The sequence below is a fragment of the Natrix helvetica genome, assembly GCF_964273705.1.
Source record: "Natrix helvetica genome assembly, chromosome: 2".
Taxonomy (NCBI): Eukaryota; Metazoa; Chordata; class Lepidosauria; order Squamata; family Natricidae; genus Natrix; species Natrix helvetica.
The window spans coordinates 81,777,227-81,797,284 of NC_138552.1; the positions used below are offsets into that span (position 1 = coordinate 81,777,227).

Consider the following 20,058-nt stretch of genomic DNA (forward strand, 5'->3'; position numbering starts at 1 on the left):
GATGCTGCAGAGGTCATAAGTAGGAAAAACGGTAATGTAAGCCACGTGCTGTTGGTCACTAAATGAACTGTTGTAGGTTGAGGACTACCTGTATTCATATTTGGCTTTGTCCTGATACAGCCTCATATCGATAATTTTAAAAGAAGAGCTTTTATTACAGAGGTTATCTGTTTGTGGTTCAGGCGTCAGATTAGAAACTGTGAATTCTAGTCTCACCTTAGCTCAGGGGTGGGTTCCTGCCAGTTCTAACCTCTTCTATAGAAGAGGTTCCACAAATCTACCGTGCCGTTTAGAACTGGTTCCAGCTTCCTCCCCCCGCCCGTCCGCACCATGCTTGCCCCGCCCGCCGCTCACTGATTGGCTGGCTCACCAATCGCCCCACCCGCCTCTAAGAGTCCTATTTAAACCTTAAAGTCTTAAAGCTGTCAAGTTTGAACACCCCTGGGTTTTGTTTCTAAAGGGTTAGGGGTGCAAGGATCTTGTAACTTGACAGCTTTAAGTCCTGCACATTTCAAATGCCAGAGTTTCTGAGCCAACATTTTGCTTGCTAAGCAAGAGCGTTGTTAAGTGAGTTTCACCACATTTTACAAGTTGGCCATGCCCACCCAGTCACATGACTGCCAAGCCGCTCCCACCCAGTCACATGGCTGGCAAGCCACTCCCACCCGGTCACATGGCCGGGAAGCCACTCCCACAAAACAGGTCACACCTACAGAAGAGGTTCTAAAAAATTTTGAAACCCACCACTGCCTTAGTTACAAAACCAGCTGGTTGATTTTATGAATATAGATACAGATATATTCAATAAAATGGGAAACGGGCACCGGGAAGTGATAGCATCTGCCAGTTGAGTGCCCCCCAGAGGAAGTCTGTTGCATAAGCAGAAATCGGCTGAATGGAAGAGGCCTGAACCGCTCCACAAATAAACCTCTGAAATAAATCGGCACAAGACAGTGATCTCCAGCCTGAAGCCTTTTGCAGAGCAGCTCCCCTTACCCCCAATCCTAGAAATTATAATTCATTATAATGTGGGCAGTTCTGGACTTGTCCCCACAATTGAACCCAAAATGTATGTCGCTAAGTGAGAAATGAGTTAAGTGACTTTTGCCTTGCTTTACGACTTTTCGTGCCACGTTCGTTAAGTGGATCGCTGCAGTTGTTGGGTTAATAACCCGTTTGTTAAGAAGAATCTGGCTTCCCCATTGACTCTGCTTGTCCAAAGGTCGCAAAAGGGGAAGACGTGACTCTGGGACACTGCAGCCGTCATAAATGTGAACCAGTTGCCAAGCATACTAATGTAAATCACATGATCATGAAGATGTTACAATGGTCATAAGTGTGGTATCACTTTTTTCAGTGCCGTGGTAACAGTCACTAAATGAACTGTTGTAAGTCGAGCTCTACCTGTACATCCAGAGTGTATCAGGTTGGGTATGAATGCCAGGAATAAAATAGGGAGGGTAGATATAGAGATAGAATCCATCCAGTGGTGGTATTCAGCAGGTTCTGACCAGTTCTGGAGAACCGGTAGCAGACATTTTGAGTCTGGAGAACCGGTAAATACCACTTCTGACTTGCCCAGTCCCCATCTATTCTCTGCCTCCCGAGTCCCAGCTGATTGGGAGGAAATGGGGATTTTGCAGTAACTTTCCCCTGGAGTGGGGAGGGAATGGAGATTTTACAGTATCCTTCCCTTGCCACGCCCAGCAAGCCACACCTGCCAAGTCACACCATGCCCACCAAGCCACACCCACAGAACCAGTAGTAAAAAAAAATTGAATCCCACCACTGGATCCACCCCAAATCATCAGTGTGCTATAGAACACAAAGATAAGAGGTTGCCCAAAAGTTTGTTTGGAAAAAAAATTAAGAGTCCCTGAAGAGCTTTTTTTTTTTTTAAGTGAGCAACTAGTTTGCTTGGGCCTATGGATCTACGCAGTTCAGGGATAGTTTAAAAAAAAAAGAACAACAATTTTAAAAACCCCTTTTTATTATGATAATATTGAATTTGGAAAAACCTTTAAAGTCTGGAATTACAAAGGAGATGAAATTAAGTGGCTTGTGGTTATAGTCAAGAGCGGAAAAGATTAGGCATTAAATAATAAATCCTAGCAGTTTGAGATAGCTGTTGCCCAACTTTATGTGGAAAGTCCTCTAAATTTTCCGAGAAGAGGCTAATGTGAGTATTGGGTATTATTTTTCTTTTAGGTAATTAAGATGTTTTTAAACACAGCACCTGTCAATCTGATACCAAAAGGAAAATGTTGCTTTAGCGTTAGTGTTCCTTTGGTGCCCTCTAGTGGTTTTTGAGGTCAATTGTAGAACATTTAACCTTGATTCCTCGGTTTAACATTTTTTCAGTCTATACATTTTCAGGCATCCTTATCTCTATTAGAACCAGAAAACTGCTGATATGCAATTTGCATTTCTTGGTGTAAAGCCAGATTTTCACACACTCCTGGCTTAATTTTTGCTTCTTTTTCTTTTTGGTTTTGAAACGTAGCTTTTATTATGTATGGACTAAAGGTAATCTGAAATATGAGATGAAGGAAATATTTTAAAAGTTTATGGGGAGGAGATAAGAATTTATAGTCTGAATAAATTATTAGGTTATTATGTTTTATGAATCAAGAGGCTACCAGCTCAGTTATCTGGAACTGGAATCCTAATTTGATTTATTTACCTGCCTATAAAATCCTATAAAAAAGAAATGTGTTGTAAATAAAAATATCCCTTCCTGGCTTCTAGACATTCTTTTTACTGAAGTTAGCACATGCTGCCAAACAACTTCTGCATTGACTTTATAGATAAGTCTTTATTTTTTACCCCAGTGTCTTAATGTTGATGGTACCATTAGGTGCTGGAAGAAAGAATGGGTCTTAATGTGTTTAGATGAGCATGTTTTAACTAGTATGAATGTTATCAGAATAAGTTATCAGAAAAACAGAGTTGGAAGGGATGTTGGAGGTCTTCTAGTCCAACCCCCTGCTCAGTCAGGAAACCCTATGCCTTTTCAGACAAATCCGTGTCAGAACAGTCCATCTGTTTCTTTTAGAAGAGCCAGAGAATCTTAATTTTTTTTCAAAGAAAAACTGGGAATAGATTTTCAAGCAATCTATTCCGGAAGTGGGGATTTTTGTAGTAGAAGTCTCTTTATTCATTTGTTAGCTCCTAGCTCCTAGAACTAAGGAGAAATTTCCTAACAGTGAGAACAATTAACCAGTGGAACGGCTTGCTTTCAGAAGTTGTGGAAACCTCCGTCAATGGAGGTTTTTAAGAAGAAACTGGACAGTCCTTTGTCCGGAATGTATAGGGTCTCCTACTTGAGCAGGCGGCTGGACTAGAAGACTTCCAAGGTCCATTCCAACTCTGTTATTCTGTTCTGTCCTGTTTGTCTTTTCCTTAGACTTTCTGCAAGAGGACAGGTAGTCATCCCTTCAAGATGGTAATTGAGAGTGGCAACTTTGTTGCTAAGCATCCTGGTTGTAAAGCCTGATGTGACATGACTGAGCCAACTTACAATGGTCATTGCAGCAGTTCCATTTGACTTCCTTATGACAATCCTGTGCGGTTGCAGTGGGTTGTGGTCATGTGATTTGCTGCTCGAGATTTCCTGCAGGTTTCCCCATTGACTTTGTTGGAAGTCAGCAGCGAAGGTCTGAAATGGTGATCACGACTGCAGGATGCTGCAGTGGCATAACTCTGTGTCAGGTGATGAACACCCAAATTATGATCAGGTGATCGTGGGGGTGCTGTAAATGGCTGTGACAATGAGGACCTGTCATAAGTCTTCCTCATTCAGTGCTGTCCTAAATTTGAAAAGTCATTCACTGTTGTTCAACAAGGATTACCCCTGTGCAGTATGGATTGATTATTGAGGCTGTGTAAATCATTTAGAGGTGTATTTCATGGAAGCAACTGTTCAAAATGACCGTTGAAAGGATCTAAAACCAGCATCCTCTCAAACGGCCAGAGTAGTCATCACAAGAAATGCTATATGTCATGAGCGTATAGGACACTGATGGCTAACCTTTTTGTCCTCGTGTGCCGAAACGCACGCGAGCAACATCGTGCACGATTGACAGCATGCATGTGCGTGTCCACACATCCGCTCCCCCTGCGCATGCATGTGTAACCCGAATGCTCCTGCCCCCTGCGCATGCGTTCATGACCCCCCCACTTCCCATTTTGGGTCTAGCAGGCCTCCCTGAAGCTTCCTGGGATCAAAAATGGGTTTTGGGGGGGCACATCATATTCCCCCCACTTCCCCTGTGAATGTGTGACTGTCCTCCCCTCGCATGCGCGGTAGAGGCCCAACAATCAGCTGGCCGGTGGGAGGCGTGCACCCCCTGTGGCCCGTTTTGGGGCTAGCAGGCCTCCATGAAGTTTCCTGGGGCATGGGGGGCACGCTGTGCTCCCCACGCTTCCCCCCGCGAATGCACGAACAACCCTCCCTACTCCACACGCATGCGTGCGCATCTCCCGCAGGTGTGGTAGAGATTCGACAATCAGCTGGCCAGCACGAGGTGTGCGCGCATACGTAGTGGAGCTGACCTGCGGTGACGGCTTATGTGCCCGCAGAGAGCTCCGCGGGCCATTTGTTCGTCGTCATGGGTATAGGAAGTCCTCAACTTACGACTGTTTGTTTAGTCATGTGATCAAAATTTGGACACTTGGCAACTGGCATGAGTTTATGACAGTTGCAGTGTCCCAGGGTCATGTGATCACCTTTAGCAACTTTTTGACAAGCAAAATTAACTGAGAAGCCAAGTTTATTTAACAAATGTGTTAAATAAATCTAACTGAACAACTGCAGTGATTCATTTAACAACAGTAGCAGTAGAGTTCGTAAAATGGGACAAAGCTCACAACAACTGTCTTGCTTAGCTACATAAATGTTGGGCTCAGTTGTGGTCATAAGTCGACAAATACCTGCATGGGTTGAAGGACAATTGATGCTTTGACCATCCTGCTGAAGTGAACTGTGCATCAAGCAGTGTATTTCAAGGGCATTTTACTGGTTCTCTGAAAGGCCTCCTCTGAATTGTTTTGCACAAATATTAATTAGAATTTATAATAAAAACTGGAGAGGTTTAAAAATATGGCCACCCTAGAGAAAGTGTCACAAATCATGTAGAGGCAAAAAGTTAGGCAAAATAAGGAACCTTGATGGCCTTTTAAAATGGGCATAGTTTCAAAGGCGTTTGTGAGCAGTATATTTGCAGGATACTGGATTCTGAATATTTCTACTACTATGGCACCACCCACTGAGAATACCTCCAGGCAATAAAGTTCTTATGAAACAAATATCTGGTTATTTATATATGAGAAGATCACTTAGGTATGCTGAATGTGGCCCTTGTAAAACTTCACAGAACATGAATCAATCTGGAAGTAGTTAGGAGCCAATGAGGTTGAGCAAAGTTTGGATTGATATTAGTGGTACTTTTGAAGCTGAGAGTTTCGAGAAGCACTTGAGGGGTGTGTGTGTGTGTGGGGGGGTGATGTTAACCTCTTATTAACTTTTACTTTTTTAACAGCTAGCTATGGCCAGAGTAAAAAAACTGGAGGAAAACATCGAGGCAGAGAGAGCTGCACATCTGGAATCCAAATTTAATTCTGAAATAATTCAGGTAAATTGAGAAAGCACCACGTGGAACCGATAAGTGCATTGCAGGCTCTTTGCACACCTGGATAGTTAGCCCGGGTTTAATTATTTTATATTTAATGTTATGCTTTTGTGTATGAAATGTTTTCCTTTTTAAAGAGAAATTCCTTGAAAGTGTTTGGACAATTAGTATGTAACCAATTAACTAACAAAGTGGAACATGTTGGAAAGTGAAGTTTAAACACCCCGGATTGGGTCCTAAATTGATGTAGCCTCACAGGTCATCATCCCAGACTGGATCAACAGTTATTCTCCTAAGGTTAAATCTGTAAAATATGATTTAAGGATGGTAAATAGTGATTAATTGGCTAGAGGGCTATGTGGCCTTTTTCATTATTTGTCTGTTTGTCTTCCTCTGTTGACCAATTTCGTTGTATTTAAGTACAACGACAATAAAGATTATACATACTTATGATCTCAAAATTCATCCTGCAGCAGAACTCTCACAAGGCAAGTTCTGTAACTAACTGCACACCCTGCTTTCAAGTCTAGGAACTGAACTGAACTGAATTCTTCAGGCTGATCTGCAGAAAGTAGTAAGAGAATGGAATAGCTTCTGGGTGCTCCCTCACTGAAGGCTTTCAAAAGGGACACAACCGTTGGACTGAAATAATATAGGGCCTCCTGCTTGAGCAGGGGTTTGGACTAGAAGACCCCGGGGGTCCCTTCCAACTCTATTATTCTATGTTCTATGAATACCTCTAGAGCAGGGGTGTCAAACTGAATTTCATTGAGGGCTGCATCAGGGCTCTGTTTGACCTCGGGGGCTGGGAATTGGTGGGCGTGGCCAGGATGGCTGTGGCTGGATGGCCTCCTGCTGCCTTCTGCCAGGAAAAATGGAGCTGGGGGGGGGGGCGCGTGCAGCCCCCCTGAGTATTGTTTCTACTGGCAGACAGCAGCAGGATGCCATCCAGGCTGAAAATGGGGCCCTGTGGGGGGCGCATATGGCCCCCAAGCTCCGTTTTCACTGGTAGAGGCAACACTGGCTGGTCCTTCACTGTTTCCAGGGTGGCTCCGAGGGCCAGATCTAAGCACCCGTAGGCCGGATCTGGCCCATGGGCCTTGAGTTTGACCCCTTGCTCTAGAGCAGCGGTTCTCAACCTGTGGGTCGGGACCCCTTTGGGGGTCGACCGGCCCTTTCACAGGGGTCACATAAGATCATCGGAAAACACATATTTTCGATGGTCTTAGGAACCGAGACACAGCTCCTCTATGGTTGGGGGTCACCACAACACGAGGACGTGTAGTAAAGGGTCGCGGCATTGAGAAGGTTGAGAACCACTGCTCTAGAGGGATTACAGACTACAAATACCAAGGCAAAATGATGCCCAGAGGATACCATGCCTCTTTTCCATTTTAGTCATGAAATGTATATGTTTCTGAGCAAATAAATCTGAGAGGCTTGCCCTGTTGATTTTACATGCTTTTTCAGTTCTCTGTCAAATTCTGAACCAAGGCCCTGTGAAGGAATGTGTTTAAACCTGTGTCCTAAGTAATTTATATCATTAAGATCTTTTGCCCCATTGCCAAGTACCACAACAGTGTACAAAACTCCAAGCTAAAAGAAAATTGTTTGTGCACTTGTTCATCCAATAATAACTAAGAAAGATGTACATTTCCTGAAAAAGGAAAAGCTAAGCAATGCCGATAGTTTTCTCTATAAAATTTAGAATCTGTTGGATCCATATGATTCTTTTCAAATGTTTCGAACTGTTTGTACTTTGGTGTATACGTCTCCGTGCTTTGATTTTTCTATTGATCATGCTCCAACAGAGTCATGGTTGAGGGCAGCAAAAGCTCACTCTGATTGGGCAATTGGGATTGGAGAAGATTATGCATGACCCTGAATTCACCCATTCCCTTAACCACACTGTGATTGCCTGTCAGCGTTAATCCCAGTTCATCATAGGCAGCATTTCTGTTACCTAACTATGGTGATCGGGTGGGTGAAAAGCTACACTTACCCTGGCTGTGTGTGTGTGTGTGTGATGATTTTGGCCTACCCGTTCGGTCTCGCCTCGTTTTGATCTGACACAGAGCAAAGCTCTTGCAGCCTCTTGTGGTCTTGATTGTTGCTTTCCTGTGATTTTTGCAGTTACGGATCCGAGACCTTGAAGGGGCTTTGCAAGTGGAGAAGGCCAGCCAAGCAGAAGCAATCTCTGACTTGGAAATGTTCAAAGGCAAATTTAGAGAGGTGGAAAATGCCTATGAGAGAGAGAAGCGTAACGCTCACGACAGCCTGGAAAAAATCAGCCTGTGAGTCTGGCTTCATTCCTGACTGAGAATTGGTATTTCTTGAAGGGAACGACTGACATGGTCCACAAAATACTCATCTGCCCCCCCACGGGTCACACAGCACAGAACAGAGGGTAACTTTAAATGGGTGATGCAATATGGAGTTAATGCAGTTGCTGTGTCATTTGGCTTCTGTAGTGGTCATTTTCACGATCCTAAAAAGAATTCCATGCCTATGGATCCCTTTGAAAACTTAGGCTGCAATATTTTGCCAAGTGTTTTGTAGTTTTAATAATAATAATAATAATAATAATAATAATAATAATAATAATAATAATAATAATAATAATAATAATAATTTAATTTGTTAGCCGCTCCCTCTCCGCAAGGGACTCGGGGCGGCGTACAATAAAAATATACATACATATAAACATGTAGATACACACATATACATACATATACATACATGCATGGAGGAGGTGATAATTAAATATACATTACATTAATAATAATAAAAATTAGCCATTAAAAAATACCCCAAAATAATAATACAATTTAAAAAGGACTGTCAGGAGGAATAGGATAAACTACGGTTGAGCCATGCCAGATAATTGAAAGAGGTGGGTCTTGAGCTTTACACAGAAGGAGCGGAGATTGGAAGTAATCCTGATGTCAGGGGGGAGGTCATTCCACAGGGCTGGGCCCATCACAGAGAAGGCCCTGCTCCTGGGTGTCGCCCCCCGACACTGTTTAGCGGACGGCACCCGGAGTAGTCCCTCTCTGTGTGCGCGGATTGGTCGTAGGGATGTATGGGGCAGGATGCGGTCCCGCAAGTAACTAGGTCCTGTGCCATGGAACGCTTTAAAGATCATAATCAAAACCTTGAAACGCACCCGATAGACCACAGGAAGCCAGTGCAGCTCGCGCAGGAGAGGTGTTACATGGGAGTGCCTAGTCCTCCCCATAATCACCCGCGCGGCCGCATTCTGGACCAACTGTAGTCTCCGAGTGCATCTCAAGGGAAGCCCCATGTAGAGAGCATTGCAGTAGTCCAGGCGAGACGTCACCAGCGCATGGGTGACTGTGCGCAAGGCATCCCGGTCCAATAAGGGGCGCAATTGGCGCACCAGGCGGACCTGGTGGAACGCCCCCCTTGCCACGGCTGTTACATGGTCATCCATGGACAGCCGGGCATCCAGGAGGATGCCCAAATTGCGCGCCCGATCCATGGGGGGCAGTTGCTCGCCCCCGATGGCCGGAGATGGAAGCAACTGGTTGAACCGTGGGGCCGGAATCCACAGCCACTCCGTCTTGGAGGGGTTGAGCTTGAGTCGGTTGTCATCCATCCAGATCCGTACGGCTTCCAAGCACCGGGACATCATTTCGACGGCCTCGTTGGGGTGGTTCGGGGTGGAGATGTATAGCTGAGTATCATCAGCATACAGATGATATCCCACCCCAAAGCCACGGATGATCTCGCCCAGTGGTTTCATGTATGTGTTGAACAGGAGTGGCGAGAGAACCGACCCCTGTGGCACCCCACAAGTGAGGGGTCTCAGGGTCGATCTCTGCTCCCCTGCCAACACATGTTGCGTCCGGCCGGAGAGGTAGGAGTCGAACCACCGTAAAACGGTGCCCCTGACTCCCAACCCCCCTAGTCGGTGCAACAGGATACCATGGTCGATGGTATCGAAAGCCGCCGAGAGATCTAATAGGACCAGGATAGAGGAACAACCCCTATCTCTGGCCTTCCAGAGATCATCAACCAACGCGACCAAGGCCGTCTCCGTGCTGTACCCGGGTCGGAAGCCGGACTGGCGCGGGTCTAGATAATCATCTTCCTCCAGGTGACGTGGAAACTGTTGGGCCACCACACTCTCTACAACCTTCGCTAAAAGGGGAAGGTTGGAGACCGGACGATAATTAGCTAGCTCCGTTGGGTCCAGGGAAGGCTTCTTGAATAGGGGTCTCACAACCGCCTCTTTCAAGGCGGCCGGCAGAGACCCCCCACCCAATGAAGCGTTCACTAGGCCCAGGAGCCAGTCGCGTATAACCTCCCAGGATGCCAGTACAAGCCAGGAGGGACACGGGTCCAATAAACCTGTGGTAGGTCGCAGACGTCCACGTAACCTGTCCAAATCCTCGATGGCAACTGAGTCAAACTCCTCCCAGAATGGTCTCTCAAGACTCGCCTCGGGCGTCTCCACTGGACCACTGAAAGGGACCCATCCCCTCTGGATTTGAGCGACTTTGTCCTGCAGATATTTCCCAAATTCCTCTGCTCTGCCCTGTAGAGGGGCTTCCCGCGGCCTCTGAAACAGGAGGGAGCGGGTCACCCGAAACAGGGCAGCAGGGCGGTTATCTGCGGACGCAATAAGAGCGGCACAATGTTGCCGTTTGGCCGCTCTTAATGCCACAAGGTACGTCCTTAAGTAGGTTCGTCCCTGTGCTCGGTCAAATTCGGAGCGGGAAGATCTCCAATGACTCTCTAGGCGTCTCTTGTGGTGTTTCATCACCCTTAGCTCCTCGGTAAACCAAGGAGCCAGGGTGGTACGTTGCCGCAAGAGAGGCCGCAAAGGCGCCACTCGGTCTAGGGCCCCGGCAGTCGCACTATTCCATGCGGCTACCAGGTCCTCCACCCGGGGGCGGGTCAGGTCTACAGGAGGTGGCCCAAGCTCCGTCTGGAACTTATCTGGTTCCATCAGGCGCTTGGGGCGGAACCATCTAATGCCTTCCGGTTCCGCCTCCCCGCAGCGGGGGGTAGCACCAGAGAAGTCAAGTCGGAGAAGTGAGTGATCTGACCATGACAGGGGAGTGATAGTTAGATCCCCTATTCCCAGATCACTCATCCACTGGCCAGAGACAAAAACAAGGTCCAACGTGTGGCCCCCTTCGTGGGTAGGGCCCTGAATTAATTGGGTCAGGTCCATGACTGTCATGGAAGCCATGGACTCCCAAACCCCCTCAGACGCTTCTCCCATCGACGGCAGGTTAACTTGTAGATTGTTCAGTGCTTAAGGAAGGCTTAACCCAGAGGTGGTATTTAGCTGGTTCTCTCTGGTTCAGGCAAACCGGTAATGGCGGCTGTGGGAGGCTCCGCCCACCCGCCCTGACATGCGCGAGCATTGCACATGCGCAGAAGGCGGTGTGCATGCACAGATGCGGTGTGTGAAGCGAGAGCTTGCACTTGTGCACTCACTTTTACGAACCGGTAGGGAAGGTAAGTGAATCCCACCACTGGCTTAACCATTTGGAATTTTCAATATTTCGGCATAAAGATGAGTAAAATGTGATATGCTTTGCACACGTGTTCTAAAACAATATAAAGAGAACCAAATTAAACATATGAGTCAAAATATTACACTTGTTCATTTCTTTATTGAGGAAAATGATCCAAATGATCTCTGACACATTCTCTGATATGTACCTTTTGGAATGCCTTTAGTAGTGATGCTAATATTAGATGTACAGTGCATTTGGGATAATAGCTAGCTCCCTGAAAAGCTAAAAATGTTAGTTAAATTAATATTATAAAATATGCAATAATTTTATTATTAAGTTTAAAGATATAGCTATACATATAGATACAGATATAGATTTATAGAGTTAGTCTTCATCTTTATGAGGCTATAACTGACTACTCCTGATTTGGTAAATGTGCAAAATGAGAACTCAAACCAGTGTTAAAAACATTTCCTTGCTTTCCTTCCTTCCTTCCCTCCCTCTCCCCCCCCCCCCCCGCCTTGCCTTGCCTTCTCCCTTGCTTAGGAATGTTAAAACAGACCCTCTTCCTGCTTGTAGGAAGAGTTAGAGCAGTACTGAGCTAATTCATGCCAGGCCAGAAATGGGAAATATAGAAAATAAAATTTGAATAGAAAGTGCAGTAAAGTACATTAGAAGACATATTGAGTAAATATTCCTGAATATTCCTGTCTTATTTTTTTAAAGATGGCCTCACTGCACACTATAAATTACCTTACAGAATTCTTTCTTTCACATATCTGGTATTAAAAAGAAACTAACAATTCCCTCCATGTTATTTTACTCTTATTACAGATAGCCCAGATAAAATATTTCATAGATAATATCAAACACCATTTTTTTCTTACATCACTCATAAATTATTGATCAGATTGTTCTCTTCCAGGATGTTGATGTCAAGCTTCAAACAAAATATGATTTATTGATTCTTTTAGATTTCTAAGTGGATCTGTTAGTAATTTTCAGTATGCAGTATCCAGAATTGCACTATTGTTTGAATATTCTCTTAAGCGATGGATATGCATATTGGAGTAGAAATTTTTTAAAAAGAACACCCATAAAAATTCTCCTTTATAACTCTACTCCAAATGGTTTCTGTCTTCTTATCGGGATAGCCTTAGCATTTCACTACTGCAATACATCAAAGCAATCCCACAGGTGTAGGAAGGTCTGTGTGAATTCTTTCACCAGAGGAACCCAATATTAGCCCTCCTGGATTCATGTTGGTAATGCATGGCTTGATGGTGGTTCCTCTTCCCCTCCCTTTATGGTTCTTATTCTTTAAGTGAAATTTTCTTTTCTCCGATTTTGTTTGATATTGGAGACACTCCAGCAGCAGAGTTTGCCACCATAGCTAGGAACAAGATTTGGATTACATTTTCTCATGTTATTTTGAAATGTATTCATTGTTCTGACCTGGGCTTTCCAAGAGCACAAAGCCGACTCCTCGTCCCGCTAAACCAGTGGTGGCAAACCTATGGCACGCGTGCCACAAGTGGCACGCGGAGCCATTTGTCAGGGCACGCGAGGCGCTGCCCTGTCAGCTGGCCAGCACGCATGTGCACGCTGGCCAGCTGAGTTCACCTTTTTAAAAGCTATTTTTCGCCTTCCCCAGGCTCCAGAGGCTTTATAGGAGCCTGGAGAGGGCGAAAAGAGCCTCCCCCGCCCAACCCAGAGGCTTCAGGGACCGTCCGGAGGCTTCCCTGAAGCCTTCGGAATGCTTTAACCACCCTCCGAGCAACCCGGAAGTGACTTCCGGGTTGCTCGGAGGGTCGTTTTAAGCGTTCCGAAGGCTTCAGGGACTGTCCGGAGGCTTCACTGAAGCCTTCGGAGCGCTTAAAATGACCCTCCAAGCAAACCGGAAGTGACTTCCGGGTTGCTCCGAGGGTGGTTTTAAGTGTTCCGAAGGCTTCAGGGACTGTCCGGAGGCTTCCCTGACGCCTTCGGAGCGCTTAAAACGACCCTCCGAGCACTTCTGGTTTGCTCAGAGGGTGGTTTTAAGCGTTCTGAAAGCTTCAGGGAAGCCTCCGGATGGTCCCTGAAGCCTCCGGAGGGCCTCCGGGGGGCGGGGGAGGCTCTTTTCACCTTCCCCAGGCTCCTATAAAGCCTCTGGAGCCTGGGGAGGGCGAAAAAAGCATGTAAAAATGGGGGGGGGTTGCGCGTTGCATTATGGGTGCGGCACGCCCGCACACGACCCCCCTGCGCTCCCCCCACTTGTGGCACGCGAGCCAAAAAAGGTTCGCCATCGCTGCGCTAAACCCTCTTTTATTTAGTTTAAAGCAGTGGTAGTCAACCTGGGCCCTACCACCCACTAGTGGGCGTTCCAGCTTTCGTGGTGGGCGGTAGGGCTTTTGTCCAATACTGAAGCACTTTCCTTTTTAAAAATTTAATTGACTTTTAAAAAGATTTTCATAGCATTATTTGAAAAGATTTTCATTAGGTTTTCATAAAATTCCCCGTGACAATTTAAATTTCTGAAAATATACTATTTGTATCGCCCGCGCATAAGTTTAGTTCACGTTACGTAAGAGAAACTAAATGGCACTATAGTGCGACCTCAAATAAAAGAGTCTCATCCCAGAATAGCTCACGCATCTCCCCCACCACCACCCAGCTGTAACAGACAAGCAGAGCTGGTAGCCGGCGCACCCCCCTCAAACCCCAAAGTTACTTCCCTACTTTATAAATCACCATTACTGTGGAACCAGTGGGCGGTTAGAAAATTTTACTACTAACAGAGATACAAAAGTGGGTGGTAAGTATAAAAAGGTTGACTCCCCCTGGTTTAAAGTGAATTCCTCTCCAGCAAAGACCTGGCCAACAGTTTTTCAAGAGATTTCACAACTATAGACCTTTATCAGGCTTGGAGAGCTGCCAGGCCGATATCTTCCAAAGGCTACTCTGTAGCAGATAATACTTGGCAAGAAGTCAGGAACAGATCTTCATCCTAATGAATTGAACTAATTGTCTTCTGCAAACTCCACTCCCCTTTCGCTCCTCTTTATTCCCTATGGGAGGGGCCATTTACCGTCCACCTGTGCCTTTACTCCTGAGTTGGCTCTTGTTCCTTAGCTGTTCCCTTCATCTGGCAACTCTGCACATGCGCACATTGGGAACAGGCTTCAGTTGTTCTTCTGCCCCACTGATGCCCGACTCCAGAGGCATCTGATAACTGTCAGACGGCCCTGGCTCCATCTCTGCCTTCGATGTAGAGCACTTGTTAGAGTCTTCCCCAGACTCCAGGACTGTTCCATGTTCCTCCCCAACCTCCTCACTCTCTGAATCTGCTGCCAGATCCACTGGCTGTTGGTGGGCCACAACAGTCATTGTAAAGAACATGAAATGACCATGAACAGTTTATTACAGGTAGTCCTCGACCTACGACCACAATTGAGCTCGAAATTTCTATTGCTAAGCGAGACAGTTGTTATGTTGTTTAAACATTCACTAAATGAAAGGTTGCAAGTTGAAGACAACCTGTATTTCAGATTTTATCTTTTAGCTAGCCAAATATATTTGACACCGTTCAATGAGTTTAAATAATCTGATTATTCCCAGAAGATGTACTGGATTATTGAAATAGATAAAGGGTACCACATCTATTGACCTGCTGTGCCCAATTCACCCTGTAGAAATGTTAGTGTTTATTTTATTTATTTATTAGAAAATGTATATTGCTGCCTACTGGCACATGGCAACTCAAGGAGGCTTACAAAGATGTAGACAGTATAAGAGAAATAATAATAAAAAAGAAAAATAATAATACAGTAGCCTCCCACCCCAATATATATTGCTAGTCCATGTATAATGTGCCATGCCACTAAATAAATATGAACACCCTATAGCTTATGATTGCAGCATGTGTGTCTATTGGTATCTCAGCATTTCTTTAGATTATTTTTTCTGGTTTTCTTAAATGTTTGTAAAATGATCGCATAGACGTTTTGTTGGTTCATCGAGAAGAGTATATAACAAATTTAAATCTTTCCAAAAACGCTGGTCTGTCTTTTCAGATTACAAAGGGAGCATCTAGCTGCAAACAAACAACTAAACGAAGAGGTAGAAGAAAAGAAGAAAGTAATTAAAGACCTCTCTGAGACACTCCAGGATAATGAAAAAAGTTACAAAGAATTACAGACTGAACTTCTTCTGGTAAGAGAGAAACCCTGAGGCATTTCTTTTATTGGTGCGAACATGCTATGTTTATTGCTATATTCTTTTTTCTTTAGGAACCTTTCTATTAAAAAAAAACATTTAAAAGAGTGCCTAATCTTGTTAACTTTAAGGGTTGTGGATTTCAACTCCCAGAATTCCCCAGCCAGCTGAGGAATTCTGGGAGTTGAAATCCATAAGTCTTAAAGTTACCAAGGTTGGACACTCTTGATTTAAAACATACCCTTTGCCTACTTGTATCAGACTTGTAACCAAATCTGTTCGTGAAATAACACAATTCATAAGTGAATAGGTTCAAATTGTGGCCAGCTCAACAGTATAAGTCAAGGGTATCAAACTTGATTTCATTGAGGGCCACATCAGGATTGTGTTTGGCCTTAGGTGGCTGAGTGGGCGTGACCGGGGTGGGCATAGCCAGCTTGATGTCCTGCAGTTTGCGTGTGGCCCTTCCGGGCTCAGTTTTCAGCTGCGACGGCATCACGCAGCCCTCTGCCAGCAAAAACGGAGTCTGGGAGGGCTGCTCACAGCTCTCTTGAGCTCCGTTTTCATTGGCAGAAGCACCACAGGCCGGTCCTTTGCTGTTTCCAGGGCAGCCCTGTGGGCCAAATCTAAACACCGCAGGGGCCAGATCTATTCCGCGTACCTTGAGTTTGACACCTCAGTATAAGCGTATAGTTTGACAACATCCGTTAAGGACCAATAAAATAGATGTTGTAATTAGGGAAGGAAGGAATATGGATGGTTCAGAAGGAGCTGCATGTTGCTGTCTAAGTTGTTGCATTACACAACTTTTCGCATGCAATGCACTACTCATGAATCCGCCTGATCAGTAAACCTAACCTTTTCAATTTTTGCATATTTTCCCTTCAAAATAAACTTCTGAATCTGAGTGTGGCTATTTTGAGGTTTGTATCGGTATTTCCAAAGAACCCATGATTGGTTTGCCCCGAAGAGATGAACAAAGAGACTTCATATGCTGATCTGGAATTTAGCCTTTCAGGCTGTGTCAATGCATTCTTGGGAGTATAAAAAAAAGTGATTTAATTTAAAATGGTGTACTCTAAGCGGGTCGTGACTTCTTTTTACTATCACTGTGTGTAATCCAAATTCATCATTTTATCCCAAACGGTGGAAACTTTTTACATGTCATCAGGTACCAAATCTAGTTGTGAGATGTATGTAATGGCGGTTAAATATGGCTATGAATCAGTGGCGGGTTCCTAATCGGTTTACTACCGATTCGCTGAGAGGGTGTTTTGCTCATGCTAGCAAAGCGACTAGCGCCCACCTGCCGCGCATTGCTGCACATGCGCAGTTGATTGAAAACTGTTCTGCAGTTTATACACAGAAATATGCTGGCGACGGCAGAAGAAACCGGGGAATTGGTTCGGGGGCATGACAGGCCTGGGTCACTGCTGGTTCCAGCAACCCAGGCTGCCATACCACTACCGGTTCGGCCGAACCGGGCCGAACAGGTAGGAAACCACCACTACTATGCATCCAGATCCTTTCAGGGTCTTAAAATGAAACACACAATGGCTCTTTAAACAGCACCTATGAAGTAACTGCATTTCATCAACCGAACGGGAAGGAAAAGAGTTGTGCTCCACATAATATTCTCAATATCATTTTTAAATTTCCTATCAATCAGCTAGAAAAATAGCTGGAACATACTAGTAAGGGGAGCCTCATTTAGTCCAATATTCTGTTTCCTGTAGTAGCTAGCCATCTACCTAACAGAAACCTAAAAAAGGGTAGGAGCTACCTCTTCCTAATGTTTTGCAGCTGCTAGTACAGTAAGAGAAGAAGAAAACTACTTTCTGTTGTAGAAATAACAAGTAGTCACTGATAGCTTTATGCCTTATTGCACGAGTGTCAAACTTTCTGTGTCATCTTGCCGTTGCATGACGTATCGCAATATTTTTCTCTTTGTGGAGCTGGAGTAGGGGTGGCTTGCATGTAATGCAGTGGAGTTTGACACTCCTGTTTTATTTACCTAATCACCTTTTAAGCAGATCAGCTTGATAGCTACCATTGCATCCTGCATAGTGAATTCCATTGATTAAGTAGATAATGTGGGAAGACATATTTCCTTTTGACTGTCTGGGCCTCTCCTCCTTCATTGAATGATTAGGTTTTTTTCAATATTAAGAGGGCGAATTCTTTCTAATTAGGTGACAGGTGTGACCAAATAGATGGAAAAAAGTTTTTTTTAACCTTTGAGCATTCTGTTGTTCCCACTACAACTTCACATTTATGTTTAAGTCCCCCCCCCCCCACATACCCATCGTCGATAATAATTCTCTAAATTAAACTTAGATACTATGGATTTAAGTATTCTGTGGCTCCATGTTCACGTACAAGTGGACTGAGAATAAAGGGGACTTTGAAGTCCTTAACACTTAAATTTTTGTTTCTTGATATCTTTTGCTTAGATTGTATAGCTAAATTTTGGATTACATTTCACTGCTTTTGTTTTGTATTTTTTCTGTCTATGATTGCATGTTTAAAAATGGACCATTTTTTAGAATGTTGTTCTGTTTTAAAATAATTGAAAAACCACACTCAAGAAACAACTTTCATTAGACATTAAATAAGTAAGGGTTTTAATAATCATTTTAATCAACATATAATTAAAAAAATAAAGAGTAATACACACTAAAAAAGAATAAAAAGAAAAAATGGAACGTGGAGAACAATAAAAAATAGAAAGAAAAATAGAAATGAAAGAAAAATACAATATACTAAAGCAAAAGAAAATATACAGAGATATGACATCACCCATCATCACTACAAATGTAAACAATTTTAGTTTTAAAATATAACAAATGATGTCGTCTTTTCATATCTCATTTCTTATCTATAAATGAATCTTTAAATCCTTATTATTCAATCCTGATCAGCAAAAGGCATAGCAGAGATAGCAACATATCTATTTTAACCTTGATCAAATAAACCAACTTTATATTCCTTCCTTTTACTTTTAACAATCTTGATCTTTAAAAATGGAGCTGTCTTCAGTACATCATTTCTTCCTTGGAAGTGCCAGGTTTTTTTAATGCTATAATCAGTTGGTTTCATTTTTGCACTGAGCTACTTAATTTGGTACAATGTGCAAAATAAGTATTTGATGTGCAAGAGCAAGATACAATTTGTTGCTCCGACATTTATATTGGCACAGTGGAGGATTGTTGAGTAAGTAGTGTGGGCCCCTTTTACTCTTTGTACATGCTCGAAGTAACAGTATAGAAAGTGTTATTTAGCTGGCGGAGGCAATATATATATATATTCTTCCACATGTATGCTTGATAGAAGTTACTTAGCAGACCTTTGTCGATTGAACCACCCTTTGGTTAATGCTGTATCTATTATATATTTGTAACATTAAGGTAAAGAAAACAATATTTGCTCCATACTCTTAACATCTTCCAAGTTGAGGGGGAACAATACTTGTTTAAGAGTCTCATAAACAAAGAGCCACTCCCCCAAAGTATAGAATCAGACCATCTGTAGGTGCTGTCTACTGGAGACCTTTGTCTTCTCTAGAAATACGCTTGCTTGGAGATACTGCTGTCTAAAGTTATAATAAAGTTCTTGATAGGATATGATACCAGACCATCTCCAGGTGTTTTTTGTTCTCCTTGTTTATTAAAATCTTGGGAGGCTACTGTGTATTATAGGCAGTCCTTGACTTACAACACTTGATTTAATAAACGTTCAAAGTTACAATAGCACTGAAAAAAGTGACTTTTTACACTTATGACGGTTTTAGCATCCTTATGGTAACATGATCAAAATTCAGATGCTCCTGGTTCAGATTTATGACACTTGCAGTGTTCCGGAATCATGCGATCACGTTTTGCGTCTTTCTGGCAAGATAGGTCAATGGGGAAGCCAGATTCACTTAACAACCGGGTTACTAACTTAACAATGGCAATGATTCCCTTAGCAACTGTGGCAATAAAAGTCGTAAAATGGGGCAAAATTCATTTAGCAAATGTCTTGTTTAGCAACAAAATTTTGGGCTCAATTGTGATTGTAAATTGAGGACTCTACCTGTATTACTGGCTTTCAGAAAGTGTGCCTGCTGTTATTCTCAGAGTTCCTGGCATGCTGAAAGGATGTGGATTGGAAATGTTTCTCTGTTAACATTAATATTAATTTTTTTTAAAAATCATTTTTGGCAAGTCACTCTAGTTTGAGTCTATTCCTTTCAAATTCTAGCATACCTATTGATTCCTGGGTTGCCAACAGAACGTTATTACTATTAGATAAACTTTCCTCTTTTTGCATATCAGTTCTTTCACTGGGCTATCTTGATGTACTATGAAAGCAGTAAGCTCCATTTTAATTCTGATTTTGAAGAGAGAAAACAATGTACTCCCTTGCTTTGTTGGGGGGGGGAGTTCAAACTTTAAATTGAACAATGGAAACCTCAAGTAGATTCGTTGTTGGAAAACACTTAAATGCACTTCTCCATCTCAAGAATCTTCTGTGGATCAAAACTTATTATGTGCTCTCTTGCTATTTTATCTGCCCCAACTGGTATTAAACCTCTTTGTGGTCTCATTCACTGACCATAATTTGGATACCCTTTAGCTGCTTCTAGACTATTAAGTATGGAAGCAATTTAAATTCATATACTTTTAAGACCAGTTAGGGGACTATTACAATTATCTAGTCTGACCTCATATGCATACTGGCTACAAAATTCATCCTGG

At 43.5% G+C, this 20,058-nt stretch overlaps 1 protein-coding gene across 5 annotated transcripts in view; it reads left to right on the plus strand.

Annotated features, from left to right (window-relative positions):
- Positions 1 to 20,058, plus strand: part of CCDC171 (coiled-coil domain containing 171) — a 207,539-nt gene that overhangs the window by 33,603 nt on the left and 153,878 nt on the right. For all 5 annotated transcript variants that reach the window (XM_081945144.1, XM_081945142.1, XM_081945145.1 and 2 more), the window contains 3 exons: positions 5,541 to 5,633; positions 7,764 to 7,924; positions 15,178 to 15,316. In XM_081945144.1, the coding sequence (XP_081801270.1) occupies positions 5,541 to 5,633; positions 7,764 to 7,924; positions 15,178 to 15,316 (393 nt within the window). The remainder of the gene's footprint in view (positions 1 to 5,540; positions 5,634 to 7,763; positions 7,925 to 15,177; positions 15,317 to 20,058) is intronic.